Here is a 17,997-nt window from a genome sequence, read left to right as displayed (position 1 = left end):
AAAAACGTTTAACAATAGATGCCCTGCAAAAGTATTTAATCTTGGTGTGTATAAAAGGCAAGAACCATTGGCCAGAGAAATCCTTAATGCTCAGTATGGCACCTGGTAGCAATATAAAAGCTAGATACAAACTACTATTATGTGGAAAACATAACTAAAACATATACACAAAATCTGAAACTTAATTGCGTAAGTAGGTTCCAATAGTTTCATAAATGCATAAAAACACATAATGCTCATAATTATAAGACAATGGATTTGTTTTCTGGAAACAGTTGGCTCAGGGAAGTGATTCTCAATAGGAGGGATCCATATAGAGGCACTTCTGCATACAACAAAAAAACATGGACCTGTCTCAGAGAACCAGACAAAGATGGCCGCACTGAAAACTTAAAATTTGTTTGCTTGTAATGCTATAGACTTGTAATGCACAAGTAACCGCTCGACAGTTGCAAGGGGACAGTTTGGGAGACCACTGGGATAGACATTTGAATGCTTTGCTGACGGTGCCTGAAGCTCATGCGAAAACGAGACAGGCCTCATGTGGACTATGAGAAATTGACTATACTCTGGCAGCACGGATGTTATAACCTGTGGCTGCAGAATGAGCTAGATTTAACAATTGTTGACTGCTGTGATCTGGGATATGCTGCTTTTTTAACACCCGAGGAGTGCATAGGCAAAGCCATAGGCAAAGCCTATGGTTGTAACTTACAATGCAAGAAATAAATTAAATCAGTGTGGTGTAATGATAACTCTTGATAACTGCAGGCTTTCCTGCAGGACATGAGACTTAGCGGTTGCGCATTGAATGCTGGACTTTCTCAGTTGCAAGCGCGCGTGCAGGTTCTACACGCGGGTGTGCAATGCGCATTTTACATGAGGTTAATCATGGTATACATGTATATGCGTTTTTACAGACTGGACACGTGGCTGTTCTCGACCAATGAAATTACAATATAACAATATGACTTACATGTATAAATGCACTTGCCTGTTTGGAAGAAAGTGAAAAGCTCACACGATTAATGCTACATTCCCTCATTCTATATCCTGGTTGGCTAAAACACGGTCACATGGGGTTCATTAATACATGTGTATGTATGAAATGTGCATTGAGATTGAACTAAATGGTAGTCGAGTATCACTTGTGCGCTTTTTAAGTACGTATAACGTGCTCTGTCCGGCAGCACACTCATTGTTTTTTGACTGGCGTGAGCACCATTTTGGGAGTTTGCAAGAATATCAGAACAAGAAAAATAGGGGCTTAACAGATTGTAGTGTGTCTCAAAACACATGCTGGCTGGCATTATTAGTCACTAGTGCACGCCTAAGCCCCCTTGGTCTCTACCACCAGCCCCTTAGGATGCATAGACATGCACTTGTGACCGCATTGCCAGTCAATATGTGTATACTAGCCCTTGGCTACAGAATGCACTTGATCCAATAGGTCTCTCTCAAATTACGTCACTTTCTACAGATCGCCACATGCATCGTCATTTTGGGCGTCAGATTTTCATGACGCGCATTAGCTGCGCCGTATTTTTGAAGAAATTTCTAGCCACACGTGCGCGTGTTTAGATAATTTTGTACACTGCAAGCACACGCACCTGATGGCGTTGAACACGCAGTAGTCATTTTTCCACAAAGATGGCGTCCCATGAGAGAAATCTATTAAAATTGTACATGCACTAGCAACCTCAAACTATTCAACCAGTGAATAGACATGCCCTAGTGACCTCATTGCCAGTCAATAAGTGTATACATGTACATACATGTCCTTGCCCATGGCTACAGAATGTTCTTGACTCTATTGTCATTATACTAGCCTCTAGAATGCGACTGCCTCACACACATAATCCTGTAGTCACAAGTAGTGATGCATAAAACAAAATAGACAATGCTGTAAGCCCCTGTTCATAGAATGTACCAGTACAATCCCTAGATTTGCAAATTTCACTACCCTCTTGCCAAACTACTCCCAGTCTTTCTTGAGGTCAAACGCCCACTCCCAGCTGAGGAACTCTCGCCCGTCATCATCCAGGAACTTGCTCTGGACGGTGTAGTGTCCCCGGGCAAGCATGCCCTTGGCAAACTCCTCCACGGGCGCCGTAAAGACGTGGGCTTCCTTCTTGGGGGCGTAGCTTCCCAGCATGTAGGTGGATGTGTCGCCTTCAAAGTAAAATTGTACAGTTTTTCAAAATTAAAAGCTGTCTGATTTTTAACATATCCATTTTGCATTGCCTATTGAGGGCACTTCACTTATCAAATGAACACACACACAAACACACACGTTTGTTTATGGTGTAAATCAAGGATTTTCTTTTGTTCCTCTTCCCTTTTCCTTTGTTTGTACTCTAACTTTTTCGCATCAGCTCTCATTTGTTTTGTACACGTTTTCTAATCGAGGTCGTCCTTGATTTGGTTCCTGTCCTGGATTCACCGATGATGTTGCACGTGTGTGTCCTCGATTTACACCATAAACAAACGCACACATATTCATACAGTCGTGTTCACACCGTCGATCATGGACATCCTATTGTCCCTCTTTCCTTTTGTACTTTTTAGGAAGATTCCCATAGGTTTTGTACACGACCCCAATCGCAGACGTATGCTCGGAATCATGGACGATATTGTTCTCTTTTTTTCTCTCTGGAATTTTTCGTCCACGGTTTGAATAGACAAACGCGCCCACGTTTGTTTATGGTGTAAATCGAGTATTTTCTATTGTTCCTCTTCCCTTGTCCTTTGTTTATACTCTAACTTTTTTTGCAACAGCTCTTTTTGGTTTTGTACATGTTTTTCTAACCGAGAAGTCCACGATTTGGTTCCTGTCCTCAATTCATCGATGATGTTGCACGGGTGTGTCCTCGATTTACACCATAAACAAACACACGCAATGAAACTAAACACACAATGCCACATAGTATTCATTTTTCACTGGGTGACTAAGACATTTATTTGGGCACGCGAGTTTTAATTTTTGGGCACGCGAGTTGCTGGTAACCGCAAACCACCGTTAGATGATTGGTTTATATTGCTTGATTTATATTACGTGAATAAATGAATAAGTGATTAGTTCCACGAGAAAGTAAAGGCCCTCGCGGCTTTGCCGCTCGTGCTAGTCTTTTTACGTGCCAGCATCAAGGGTGCGTTATGTGTCCAGATGGTCCGGGTATAGGCGCGTGGGACTTGACTAAAGGCTACTGTTATCAGGCCACGAGACCAGTTTTTGCAGCATTTCCAGATCAGTACATTCTGGTCTCTACAATGTACCTTCACAGGTACCCATTACACATGTTAACTCCTAAGTGGAGAGAGCTAGGCAATTGTAGTAAAGTGTCTTGCCCAAGAACACAAGCACCATATGTTCCCCAACCGGGTTCGCACCCTCGTACCGCGGCATGCGAGTCAAACACTGTAACCACTGGAGCACAGCGCTCCAGAGCCAGCAGACTGATACCCTGATAAAAACGCACACTAGTTAACAACGAAAATGTTGAAAGTTCTTACTTGGAGCAAGTGTTTTGTGGGATACCTGCACATACTTCAAGCCTGCAACAATATCGTTCTCCACCTGTAAACAAATGAAGCCATGTTACCTACAGTTGAATACCATTCTACACTTGTATTCCAAGCACTTGGCGTAACAAACAAATGTTATGGGCGGTTCAACACAGTACTTGTTGCAGGATTAAGTTCAATAACAAATGACTGCCAAACAAACTTTTACAGACCCCGGTGTGTTTGTTATACCGGTAGGTCGGGCCACATATTCATGTCGGCTGACGACTCCCATGCTAATAACCAGCACGAAAATGGTTGAGAGCATTTCTGATATTAATTATTGCGAGGAGAAAAACAATCATTTGGGGATAAAGGGTGTTTCGGGCCACAAAGTCTAATTATTCCAATATAAATGGCACGAGCATCTCCCGTTCCACAGTGCATGTCACTAGGCCTGGGCGAGTAGTCGAGGCCTGGGCGAGTAGTCGAGTACTTGTAAGTAATTAAAAATTACATATACGTTAGGATGACGTGAAGTACTTTTGGGCGAAAAACGAGCAGGCTTCCAGACTCAACATCGCATAGGCATTGCGCAGTCTTGAAAAAATGTTCGTACATCACATGACGTGACATGCAGTCTTCAAATATTTGCGCAGTACGCTCTGAAAAGCCGGTTATCAGCGTCATAACTTATCCCTCATGCTGCCAGGGGCTAGTGAAAGAACGCGCACGCGCCCATGGAGTCAAGGCTGCCCACAATGCACTGCAAAAAACTGACTCTCCATGGTAACCTCTTGGTGGCTCACTGTATCGAGAACCACACGTATTGTATCCTGCTGCAGTTGGTGACCAAATGCAGACTCTGAGGCAGTTATGGTAGGCCTTGATATTTTTGACCTGATGAATCTTGTTTAAAATGACAAGCCTGCTGAGTGTAACACACTGAGCAGGCTTGTCCTTTTGACAAGTGTTGCATGTTGCTGCATTTAGCAGCGTTTCTAGCCAGAATACTCTATGGGAGTCATGTAGGTAAGTATCCTCTTCTCTTGAACATAAAAAAATGTATGCAAGTTAAATTGCAATCCCCTAGCATGCTGGCAGTATTTATAAAGTCAACTAGTAAGCACACTTTTCAGTTGACCTGAGCAAAATCAACTGTGACCTCATTTGACCCCTAGTTGACCTTTGACCTGAATTGCTCAAGTCATCTGAAGTCCCCCTACCAAAAGATTGACTTTCATATGACAGCACTAAACAGTTAACCTAACCAAAATGGAACACACAACACACGGGCAGAAGAAATACACTATCGCAAGATCCCCCTTTCTTGGCTAAAGTCAGGGGGATAAAAAAGGAACTACATCATGGTGATAAGTACTTACCACAAATGTTAGCTTTGCTTTGTAGACAATACCTTCTTTGATCAAGTAAGTCTTTTCCTTTAGCTTTGCAAGATCACCTTAGAAGGGAAAAAGAAAAGAATGAAACTTCTTTTATACAGGATGAAAGTTCTTTTTATAGGATGAAAGTTAGTCCTGGCCCAAGACGTCAGAGTTCAACAACGATGGCTGCAGTGTTTCAGAGTGCCCTTGCACAATTGTTTTTAGCTGCGGACAGCAGCTCAACAAATAATCGTGTCTCTCTGTAAATCCTCCAAAATCCTCTTCGCACAATGAAGAGGATTGAGGCTGTATGCAATTTTTACACGGAGGTACATGTAGTTGGAATATACACTCAAACTTACCTGTTAAATCCAACACGATATCATCATGGTCTTCCACAATAAGAGCTAACTCCTGCAGCGTGACTTTGGGACCCTCCCCAGTCGCTGAAAGAAAAATGTCAAACATAATTTGTTTTCCAATAGTTCTTGTGCATTGCCACCACATTTGAGGTGAATTATGTTGTTGCACAGGTATGTGCATCAGTAGTATCTCTTGAGCATTCATTGAAGATAGAGCATATCATTTGCAATTTTTGCATTCTTTTTTATTTGAAGCAATAAAAGAACTCAGTATTTAAAGAAGGGTGCTTAAAGGGAATATACAACATTTGCAAACATCGAAAAATAAAACTACCAAGTTTTTACGAAATACCTTACTAGGATGTTGGTAAATGACAGTCTCAAGCATATTGTACAATTATGGCACCTGGTGTGAAGTCATTTTCAAGAAAATGGTATTTTTGTAAACATTTCCAACGGTGGTCGGCCGACCAGCGTTGGAAAAACCTAACTATTTTTCAACTACTGCTCCAAATTTACCATATTTTTTTTCAGTCCAAATTTGGTTTGCTATTGGTTACATGTTCATGAACGGGTGCAGGCCAGCTAGACTGGTTCCCTTGCCTTACAATTTTCCATCATCTATAAATTGATCCATTTTATCTTTTGTGGAGTCAGGGAACCAGACTTCTTGAACATTTTTGTTTTTCTTGGTTTTTCCAACCTTTTCGAACACCAAACTTAAAAAATGTCAGTGTAACAATATTTGATCTATTATACTCACCTCTCAAATAGTTCATTTCTGAAAATTACAGCAAAAGCCAATGATGTACATTCCCTTTAACAATTAACCTGATGAAGTTTTCATTAACTCTGTGAATGTTGTATATTCTGAGAAAACAAAATTCTAGGATTTTGATTCCAATTGAAAGTTGCTGAGTCATGTTTTGAATTGCGCCAGAAATCAGTGTCCGTGACATTTTCATTCAGCTGATTGCAGCTACGCGATGTCACGCGCTGAACTGATGAATAATAGCAACCATGCGTACCGGTACGTGTGCGTCGTGTCAACGCTTGTGCGCGCCCATTCACGTCTTCGCCGAATTAAACACACACTACATGTACTAAAGGACATTTTAAAAATTCGTTTTTAGACATATCTTTGCATATTAACTTCTTTTGTTGTTTTCTTCGAAATGACAGCATGCCAGAAAGAATAATTTTACAGGGAGTTAAGTGCCATTACTATCATTAAACTGAGTATGCTTTTGAACAATAATTTTGTCACCTACTTTTTGGATAGCTGCAAATGATAAACTCTACCTTTATTACACAAATCAAATCAGCTCAAAGATGGCTGCCTATTGGGAAGGGTCTATGTAAGCCTGTTCAATATTCCAACTGCACTACGAAAATCAAGCATTTACGATTTTGTTTCTGAAAACAATCCACAGCATACATAATGCAAAATGACAGAGTATTGCAAACAAATTATGACAGAGCTTTCGTCTGAGCACAGCCTAAATTAAAAAAAATTCCCCAGGCAGATTCAGAGTAGGCCAGCATGTTCTTGCTTGGTCTTAATTTGAAAATCCCCCCTTGAACAAATAGGGCACTGGCAGCTGTTCTGACTGATTACAATTAGCCAGCCAAATCACTGGTGGTGCTTCGTTCTGAGGATGACTAGTGAAATTAGTCAAAACGTCAACGAAACTACTTAAGTAATTGGCTGTGTTTATAGAAAATTCATTTGCAAAGTTGAAATTTTACCAGCCTGATGGACTTCTTTCATGATATAAGCCAAATCACAGTAAGGGGGCAATATCGTTACCCCTACTGCCATCTGAGCAGTCACAGACAGTAACATAATTCAATCCTCTTCCCCTGCCATGCCTTTTACACAGGCTAGTCACCAACAGTCAGATCATATTTCAGCAAGCACTGTGACTAGTCATATTCACTAACAGACAAAAGCAGACAAGTGGTACGGTAGGCACAGCTGGCTTATCAATCACCTACAGTCAAAACATACGGTAGGTGTATCAAGTTACATAAACGGTCACAGCCAGTCAATCCTGCTTTGAGTAAGCTGGGAGCTCTTATAACTATTGTAAACAGTCACTTGATTGATTTTGACAGAAAGGACAACTTGGCACAGAATGTATGTTTGTATAGGAGGGTTAATGCATTAAACCGATACGATTTTTGAATCATTTCAATGCCTGTCTTCATATAAGCATGGCCTGTCTTCATATGGACATGTGATATGAGGTCAGGCCTCCCGTCTGTATCACCCAGATCTGAATCACCCAGATGAAGTCTGGTGCCCAGACTGCCCCTTTCAACCAACCTTCTGCCTCAACACCTTCCCCGAGCAGCGATTTCTTGTATTTCGCCAGACTCTCATCGTCTTTATCCAACTCTTGTATTTCTTTCAGTGATTTTGGCGCCGGGGCCTTGTAAGCGAGCGGCGCTCCGTCAGTTGTGTCGCTCCCTGAAGGCGCGGCGGTGTCTTCCGTTTCAGCCATTTTGGGGAAATTTTATCAGAAGTTTGTGCCTGTTGCGGTAGAGAAAATAACATTTAATTAATGAATTCTGGGAATTAAAATGAGTGGATGGTCAAACCTTTGTCAAAGTTTTCGAAGAGATTTTTGCCACTGTTTGCTTTTGAATCTCGCCCAAAACTGTCCAGCCCCGAATACAAGTTGGCACACAATCACGTTTTGTTGAAGGTCCGTCGTGCAAACTTAGATGCATTTTTAGATGTTTAAAAGCGTGCTTCCATCCGTCTGAATGTACTCAATACAAAAGATCTCACTGCAATGTTCAACTGCAACAACACTTGAACATTTCCACAAGGAGAATACATCCAAGTCTAGGCTTGCACAAAAACAAGGTTACAAAGGGGGCGTTCGAACCCTGCTCCCTGCAAACAGTGTTCTTGGGTTGCCGATTAACAAATGCCCAAGTGCGTATAAGGAGCGCAGCTGGGCAAATATTCAAGATTGCAGCTGCCATTTTAAAACCCTGCACTAAAAGAAGGAAAAAATCGTCTTACGAAAACAATTTAAAATCCCTGAACAGCTACAAAAAGTGGCAAAGACAAGCCCACTCTATGATCACGTACATGTACAATGTAATTTTGGTTATCATTTAATGGTATGCTGAGCTCCTGTACTGTAAAATTTTATGCACAGAAATTAACGCAAGTTGCGGTAGGGGTCTAAGTCCACTATCTTTGTTCTTGACGTTCTTCATCTACCCCTATTTAATATGTATGTAAGTTGGGAGTGATAATCCTGTTTGCGAACACCGTTGTGTGTTGGCCACCCTCCTGAAACCCTTTTTTACTAATTCACACACACGTAAGTGTCGGAAAATGTTTTGTCAGTAAAAAATGTCAGCACCAATGTTCAAAATATCAGGGAACAAACCAGTACCCCGGTAACAAGACTTGCAATCACTACACAGGCAGGGCTAATTCTATATCATGGACATAATTCATAAAAAAAATAAACAATTTTCCTTTTTTTTATAATGTGGACCAACAGAGCTGATTTATAGGGCTCCCACCTGTGCAAGAATGTTATTACTTCTCTGGAAACAGCAGGGGTTACTAGCTATAAAAGCTCACTAACACCGCTCCATGCACACAGGTGAAACTTTATCATATTCGTACATTGTACATATATAATGCAATGAAAATTTAACCAGTGTGTAGGCAGTACATTTATACCTTGTCGAGCAATACAAAACCAACAATATGGGTCATTCCACCGGGTTGGGAAGCAGTGCATGTTACATCCATATATTTGGTTATATTATTAAAAGTATCAATGCATTCTGAACAATTGCTCAACATAATATTTGTCTTAGGGTGTGCCAAAATGTATTAATTCGGACGTAACATTGACACCGTGTCCATGTTACATCCAAATATTTTTTTTGGCCATTTTTTACACGTATGTAAAATATTACCCAAACTGACATTGCATATTTACAACTGGACACCTAAGCACCAAGAAAAGCTTTTGTTTTGGCAAAGTCAGGGTTCAAATATAGCAGAAACAATACCTCAAGTGTGGATGTAACGGTGTAAAAATCACTCAATGGAAGTGTGACATTGGGTTTTACACCATGTAAATGTTACGTCCACACAACCAAGCTATTATTTCTGCTCCATTTGATACCTGACTACCAAAACAAAAGCTTTTCTTATCGTGTTGCATGTATAGTAAGAAGCACGCAAAGTGAATTTGGGTAATGTTTCACAGAAATTTAAAAAAAAAGGTACAAATGTCATATTTGAATGTAACACTAACACGGTGTCAATGTTACGTCCAAAATGACATTTTTTGCTCATATTTTTGGCAAAATACAAATGTACATTGAAATGATTTCAAACTTTCTGCAGTAGTGAAACACCCAACAACAAATATTATGTAGTGCAACTGCTAGCATGGCTAGCAAGGCATTCATGCTTTTCTTAATATGGTCATACATGTATGTCACACATTGTTCCCCAACCCGGTGGAATGACCAACATACATGTAGGAATCTTGGCCAAAAGGCCCTTGAAATGCAATTTTTCAACCCAATCCTTGAAAACGCACCTTTGTGTCCCATTTAACCTAATAACTTCCAATTTTCATTTTGCCAAATTTGGCGAATTTCCAAATTCATGAGCGAAAGTGTGATGTCATTTCAGGCGGAAGCCTCAATGTTACAGCTATTTCAGCACATAAATTTGACAAGATTTTTGATATTTTTGTTTTCACAATTTTTTTCTTCTTTGGTGATTCATTGTTTCGGGACGTGAGCAAACTTTCTCACAAATGTTTTCAATGTGCAAATTTTGCAGGTCAACAATTTGAACAGAAAACCCCTAAACTGAACAGTGTCTTCCTCAAATGACATCACAGCCACAGCGCCCTCAGTTGTCAGGAAAAGCACAGAAAATGTGAAATGTTTAAAAAAAGTGCACTTTTCAATCAAATTAACCAAAAAGGGTGCCAGAAAGATTCCATACATTTAAGAGGACTAGAAAGTTGCACAATATGTGTTCCCAAGTAAAATGTATGTCTGCCTTTAAATCAATTCGCGCCGGCATTATTTTTGCCGAAAATTTCGATTTCGCAAAAGGCAACATTTTCTAGCCAACTTCTGATATACGGATATACGGCCACACGCCCCAAATACAGCTTCACAAGAGTCATTTCAACAGAATAGGCCTATGTATGATATTTCTGGCCGAAAACCTCATGTTTCAATACTCCGAGGTGCGCACTGGAGCGTAAATTGTAGAACAGGCCGTGCACTGCGGCCAAGTCAAGATCAACACACAGTCTGCCTCCACAAACTTCACGGACTTTGTGTGAGTACAAAAGGCACGAGGGATTAGCGTACGTTTAGATGTCACCTGGAGGAGAGTCGAGGCAATCTTGACATCTTAACCCATCAGCCGTGCCTGTATATAAAAACAGCCAGTGCATGTTATCATGTCCTCCGACGCTCACTGGTTAAAGCCTGGTACTCAGAAAGAACTACATGCAGTGTGCTTCATTTACATTATGTATACAGTACCGACAGAAATTTTTGTTGAATATAGTTCTCGCAGATGGTTTAAATGGTGTTCAAATTTGGGCAGTACATTACCAATACACTTCCTGACAAGTAGGAAGAAATTCCTGTGCTGACAGGAAATGCATTATTTCACTTCATAAATTGGTTAAATACATCTACATGTACATGTACATTTGTGTACAAGAGCTAGCATAGCTTGAAATTTCCAGCTTTCTAGGCTCATGACATGTCATGAGCCTACCGTAGAAAGCTGGAAATTTCAAGCTAATGAATTCACAGGTATCGGTATCTATGTGAATTGAATGCGAAAGTATTCCAAATTAAATTTATTTCCTTATGACTAATTGACTAATTCCACATCATCAATGAACCTTGATGACATAGCATTAGCGACACTACAGATATTGAGGTACATGTAACAGGCCTGCCATTATTCTCACACTCTCACGCCCACACGGGATTTCTCACGCTAAAAAATAAATAAATAAATACTTGACTCAAACTCAAAAGTGATGTTTAAATGATGATCTTTTGCTCAAAAAATTGGTTAAAGTGGTCAGAAATTGACTCAGATCACACCACAGAGCATCTAGAATACAAAATTTTCTAGGGCCCTAGACGGGCCTCGAACCCAGCGCCGTTAGGGCTTTGCGCTTCGCGCTCGCATATTCGTTCTGATCAAGCTCCATCGCCAAATTCTCACGCTCAGGTCTCACTCAAAGTTGGCATCCCTGTGGGAAAAGTACATGTACTTACTGGTATTGTTTACACATAACCTACATACAGGTTAGTGTACATGTATACATACATAATTTAAATATAGTCAAAACTACTTTTATTTATACAATATTTTGACATTTAGTGTATGGTCATTCCATAAATAAGGGGTCCAAAGTGTGACATTTGACAATGTTAATGTTAATTTGGATGCAAATTTGTAGGACTGGTTGATCTTACTATTTTAAACATACCGTACATTTTTCATTTTCCGACATGATTTTCTTCTTTCATGACAAAAAACGTGGTTTACCATGTACATGTAACAGGGACACCAACTTTGTTACACGTGAAACTGGTGACTTATTTGTGCCATATTTCTGTAGGTTTTCATTGAAAATGTCTAAAATTCATTTATTTTATAAAGCAGTGAAGATACTGGTGTCTGTTCATTTGAATTTTCAATGACAGGCTTCAGAAATGTAGCGCAAATAAGCTGCTACTTTCACGTGTAACAGGGGACACTATGGTGTCCCCCCAAATGTCCATTACAGTATGAAGCAAAACATCTTTTTGTGCCATTATATGTGAGGCTTTCTTTGAAATTTCTGAATTCTATCAATTTCGTACATATGTGTAAGCTAATAAATTACACTATTATACCATAAAATTCGGACATTGTCAGATGGATATAGGCCTACTGCACAAAATAGTGGTTATTTCCATATTTTGAGGTACATGTAAGGCCAAAAAAAAAAAAGTCTCCGGTTTCTGGTATGGAGCTTGCCCAAAAAGTGGTGCGGCGACGCGGCTTTTTTTTTTTTTTTTACCTGATTTTTTTGCTTCAAATGTCGGCTGATGACTGCAAATGGTGCCCGACTAAACTTAGTGCAAATATATGGGAGTCCAGAGAGGCCACATACATCTTATTCTCGACCATAACCCAATCTAAAAACACGTTAAAATTGTGCAGCAGCAGGATTCCAGTCAAACCAGTGAGTTTGGCGGTTTTGAGACATCATCTTTCATTGAAAAAAAAACACTTTTTCATTTTGCCGACGCGCATGGCTACGGCGACGCGCGCGCATACCAGAAACCGGAGACTTTTTTTTTTGGGCCTAAGTGTCCCAGTTACACGTGAAACCAGAACTTTTATGTAGGCCTACATGTATCATTGAAGTATTTCATTCAAAATGTCTTAATTTCTTAAAGTATGTAACCATTCCAATTACTTTATGAAACAAATGAATTTCAAACTTTATTGTAATCATGCAGATATTTATGACAAAAAAGACAGTGATTTCACCTGTAACGGGGCCCACCCCATTACATGTGAAACAATGTTTTTCATCATGTGCATGTACATGTATGAAAAAGATAAATTTGATTTGTACGAGTCACGTTTTGAGTGACAAGGACAAACCATTACCACATACTGAAACGGCAAAGAGTGCAGAAAGTACGGTAAGGTACAAATTAATGATTATAAAAATATGCATTAATTGGCACCCTTATTTGGAAATAATTACACAGGTGACAGTCTACCACACATGTTCAGACAGGATGGCATACAGGCATTTTTCACAATAATCACAAGTTGTAACTACAGTTCCTTGTTCTATGATCAGTGGAATAATGAACAACTCAGTCCATACACAGACGTACATGTACATACCAAATCCGCAATATACGGGTACAGTACAATGTAGATCCACAACGCAACAGCAAGTTACCAGCCCACTGGAGGACAAAACAATATAGATGATGACTTTGGACAATCCCAAAATCGTGCAAGACTATGGTACATGTACATCTACATGTATGTGTTAACACTCTGCATATGTACTTCCTTTGGACAAAGAAATTTCCTTCCACAATATCTTCCCCAATCGGCCAAACAGGATGGTGGCTTTCACAGGGAGTGGGTTGGCGGGTCCCAGGGCTCCTACAGTCCTAGTGTGTTCAACCTCCAACCTTGGATTTCCTGTGCATAATGATAATAGCTTCCCCAGCAGTTGGCCACATTTAGTCTGCACTCTGCAATCCAACTGCAGTTTCCTGATTTTCCCTTGAAAAGTCATGCTACATGTACTTTAAAAAAAATGCAGAACAAATTATGTTCCAAGTGAAGTAAATTATGTTAACATTTCCATTCCCACCTTCCTGCCCCAAAAACTACAATGTTGATAAAGTGCTATATTGGCTGTCCACGTCTTTTCTAAAAATACATGTACACAAATGTACATGTATGTCCACCGTACTGACCCAATGGTATGCTAATGCTTAATTTTTTTCATGGGGGGGGGGGGGGACAATTGCAAAGCTGAGCTCACTTGAACTTTGTATAGGTATTTCTCAAATGATGTCACTGCCTACAGATTGTCACGTGCATTGGCATTTTAGGAGTCACATTTTCGTGACGCACATCAGCTGTGCCGTATTTCAAAGAAATTTCGAGCAACATGCACGCGTGTTTAGAACATTTTGCACACACACTGTGCGCACAGGTACAATGTACCTGATGGCATTGAATACACAAAATTGTAATTTTTCGTATGAAGATGGTCTGTTGATATCCATTACATTGTACTCCATTACATTGTTTACGTGAGTCATCACTGAGCCATCTTAAAAAGATGAGGACAGTTCATTATTACGGGGTGAGGATCAAACAAAACCAAGGAGAAGACTGTGAGTCATGATCTTGTGCATTTCATGATCAGATTTAAAAAAAAAAGGCTGTTAAATACAGAGTGGTGCAAAAAGAAGGAAACCCACTGAGGACAGACTACAATGTATACTGGTTAGTATTTCTTTGCACTATTAAAGGGAATGTACAACATTTGCCTTTGCTGCAATTTTCAAAAAGAAATGGATTTGGAGGATTGGTACATGTAGGCCTATGTTATAACAAATATTGTTAAATTGACTTGTTTCACGTTTTGGGCTTGTAGATGCTGGAAAAACCAAGAACACCAATCATGTTCTTGTAGTCTGGTTCCCTGACCCCACTTCAGATGAAACGGAGCAATTTATAGACTTTGGGGAATTGTAAGGTCAGAGAATCAGTCTAGAAGGCTTGTACCCCTTCACAGGTGTGTAATCAATTGCAAAGAAAATGCAGAAAAACTAAATATGAAAATTAGGCGCATTTAAAAAAAAAAGCCAGTTTTCTTCCAACGCTGGTCGGCCGACCAGCGCTGGAAAAATACACTTTTTCTTGAAAATGTCAGCACACCAGGAGCCATGATTTTACAGAATGCTTTAGACTGTCATTCCTGAACAATCCAGTAAAGTATTTCGTGAAATTTTGACCATTTCGTATTTTGATGTTTGCAAATGTTGTATCTTCCCTTTAATGACAAATTCCTTCGTCTATGTTTGTGGAGTCAGTGTTCAATCAGATGACTAACATCTAAATATTTAGATCACAGATTGCTATTTCTATTCTAAAGAAGAAGTGGGGCCATGAACTTTTCAACCTTGTGCTTACATACATTGTACATGTACATATCATCACATCTTCCAAGTTGAAAGCATGTTGAGAATTGAGAAAGTGAAGTGTCATCTTTTCAATTATGACATACATGTACACATGAAGTTTGAAATGAAATTAACATTTTTATATGAAATGAAATCAACATTTAGGCCTATAGGCTACAGTCTATTAAAATCTGTCCAGATGGCAATATTGTGAAAATGAATGCTGTTATAACGAACACCACGGGGTCAATAAACAAGGCGGTTCTTGAACCGCGCGACTCTCGTCTGCTTTCGCAGTTATCTTTAAAGAGTGACCTTTGACCTTGGTATGTGACCTTTGACATAATTATCATATGAAGGTTGCCATGTTGCATCTACATGTGTATTAAGTTTGGTTCCAATTGGACTTCAAATTTGTAAATGAGACCACTAAGTTTACAGCCTATTTTACAACTTGACATCAGATGACCTATTTTACAACTTGACCCCTTGACCTTGGTATGTGACCTTTGACATCATTAACATATGGTTCTAATGTTGCATCTATGATTCAAGTTTGAATCCAATTGGACTTCTTTTAAAATGAGACCAATTCCTTGAAACTTGAACCAAAATACCACGTACTACCGGTACATAATAATACACACATTAGTACAGACATTGTGATTGCACAAAGTCCAGGCGAGACAAAAATGTTCATTTCAGTGGTCGTTTGTTATAGTGATTGTGTATTTAAAAAGAATTTACAATTTTGGGAGCCAAAGGGGATGTTTGTAATAGCGGAATATTCGTTATAGCGGTGTTAGTAATAGCGACGTTTCACTGTTCATGTGTCACTTGCATTAACATTTTTCATCATCGCTCGACAAGTAATTTGCATGAACGCGACATCACAGCTTGAGGTCATCTCTTGTCACATTCAAAATGGCTGCCATCACCGGACGTTTCACGAGTGCATATGGGCTCCAGAAAGATTCAAGAATATCTCGGAAAATTGAACATCATTACACCTAAGCATCCCAGAAGTGATAGATGGGACATCGTAGAATACAACCATATGTAAGAAATTCCCTGCAAATTTTAAGAAAACGTCCTCAGTAATGCGCGGACCACGGTGTGTGGCCTTAGGTTCAGCGCAGCATACCGACGGCCACACTAGTTACTCCCAGAACTATGAGGCTCCACGTAGTGGAGCCTCATAGGTTCAGAAGCCCGCAAAATTGTTGTCAGCACAAAACACTAATTAAGTACAAAAACGTCCATCCCAAGCAGGCCGTTTTCCACAGAACCGCTGCACAGTTTGCCCCTAAACTCCATACAATACCTCATGACATACTCACGTTATGTGCACCCAACAAACATCGGTGGATTCTGTCTGTTTTTCGGCAAAAATGATGAAAAATATGCCCTTTCCGCACTGAGCCAACCTAACACTTGAAACGAGCACGCGTGCAGAATGATCGCAGTTATTTTCGGTTCGATCGCTCGGAGCGCGCCGCGGGGGGTATGGTGTAGGAGCGGAACGATAGTATGCACATGCGTACAAGTGCAAGTACGTACCCCCCGCGGCGCGCTCCGAGCGATCGAACCGAAAATAACTGCGATCATTCTGCACGCGTGCTCGTTTCAAGTGTTAGGTTGGCTCAGTGCGGAAAGGGCATATTTTTCATCATTTTTGCCGAAAAACAGACAGAATCCACCGATGTTTGTTGGGTGCACATAACGTGAGTATGTCATGAGGTATTGTATGGAGTTTAGGGGCAAACTGTGCAGCGGTTCTGTGGAAAACGGCCTGCTTGGGATGGACGTTTTTGTACTTAATTAGTGTTTTGTGCTGACAACAATTTTGCGGGCTTCTGAACCTATGAGGCTCCACTACGTGGAGCCTCATAGTTCTAGGAGTACACACTAGTGGGGCTAGTTCAGTGCATATCCGGCAAACTAACGTTTACTGAAGGTTTGCCGTCTCCGGCAAAATATCCACTGCCTAGTTAGGCCTATAATAATTAGCCTAATGCTAAATTATATGACTGACAGTGACATGACTGAGGAGTGAGGACTAAAATAAGAATAGACACGCACGTACTGTTTGGGCGGTGGGTACGAGCTAATAGTACTGATCATCCACACAAGATAACTCCTTGACTATCAACTTACTTTGCCAACAGAAAATACAGAGAAATTAAACGAAATCTTCTCACCACAGATTCAGAAGCAGGCAACCAACGCCTTTATTCGTTTGTGTCTGGGACTGCCCTTAGTCAGATACCCGGAAAATCTTGCGTTTCCTTTCTTTTACGGAAGTCTGGATTCCATTCAGGTTTGGTCCTCTTTACCCGACGACCGATTCATGTACCATATTTGATTGTTAAAATTCTGCTCGTTTTGAAAACTAAATATCTGTGCTAATTTAGGATTTTATTTGAGTGCATTTATTGTATCCCACGTGAACTCCCTTAATTACTGCACCATGTTACAGAGTAATGCAATGAAATGAAGAGGGCGTCCAACCTGGGCTAAGTGCATTTGCTAAAATTATCTGGACAGGTGGAGCGAGCTTGTTCCCGCTACGTACGGTGCGCGCTGCGCCAGCTAGTATTACCGTTAGCCTCAACTATGGCGTGTCAAACCTTACAATATTCAATTTTGCAATATATTTGTTGGATTTTCAAGATGTGTTTGTTATCTTTTACATTTATGTGCGATGTTCAATATAAGTGTGCGATGTTTTGCATTATTTGCGCGATGTTTAATATATTTGTGCGATGTTTTACAATATATGTGCGATGTTCAATATATGTGTGCGATGTTTTACATTTATGATGCGATTTTCAATTTATATGTGCGATGTTTCTGACGATATATATGTGCGATGTTTTCAATATTATGTTCGATTTTTTGCATTAAATGTGCGATGTTTTTCGATACAATTGTGAGTGTTGTTTTACAATATATTTGCGATATTCTCAAATATGTGAGCAATG

General features: G+C 40.1%; 1 protein-coding gene across 3 annotated transcripts; it reads right to left on the bottom strand.

The window, feature by feature from the left end:
* Nucleotides 1-1,818: 1,818 nt before the first annotated feature.
* LOC119725750 (rho GDP-dissociation inhibitor 2-like) lies at nucleotides 1,819-17,493 on the bottom strand. Of its 3 annotated transcripts, none has more exons than XM_038197312.1 (6): nucleotides 17,171-17,493; nucleotides 7,581-7,787; nucleotides 5,252-5,335; nucleotides 4,890-4,966; nucleotides 3,514-3,577; nucleotides 1,819-2,172 (listed from the first exon to the last, which is right to left on the bottom strand). In XM_038197312.1, the coding sequence occupies exons 2-6, from the start codon at nucleotides 7,756-7,758 to the stop codon at nucleotides 1,976-1,978; spliced, it is 600 nt and encodes a 199-aa protein (XP_038053240.1). In that variant the 5' UTR covers nucleotides 7,759-7,787; nucleotides 17,171-17,493; the 3' UTR covers nucleotides 1,819-1,975. The 3 variants fall into 3 exon arrangements, with proteins under 3 accessions (XP_038053240.1, XP_038053238.1, XP_038053239.1); XM_038197310.1 differs by having other exon boundaries at nucleotides 17,215-17,492; XM_038197311.1 differs by lacking the exon at nucleotides 17,171-17,493 and adding an exon at nucleotides 13,206-13,471.
* Nucleotides 17,494-17,997: the final 504 nt, after the last annotated feature.

The sequence above is a fragment of the Patiria miniata genome, unplaced genomic scaffold, assembly GCF_015706575.1.
Source record: "Patiria miniata isolate m_02_andy unplaced genomic scaffold, ASM1570657v1 HiC_scaffold_19, whole genome shotgun sequence".
In the NCBI taxonomy this organism is placed as follows: Eukaryota; Metazoa; Echinodermata; class Asteroidea; order Valvatida; family Asterinidae; genus Patiria; species Patiria miniata.
Note: the sequence above shows the minus strand (reverse complement) of the source record. Positions and strands in the feature narration are given on the sequence as shown.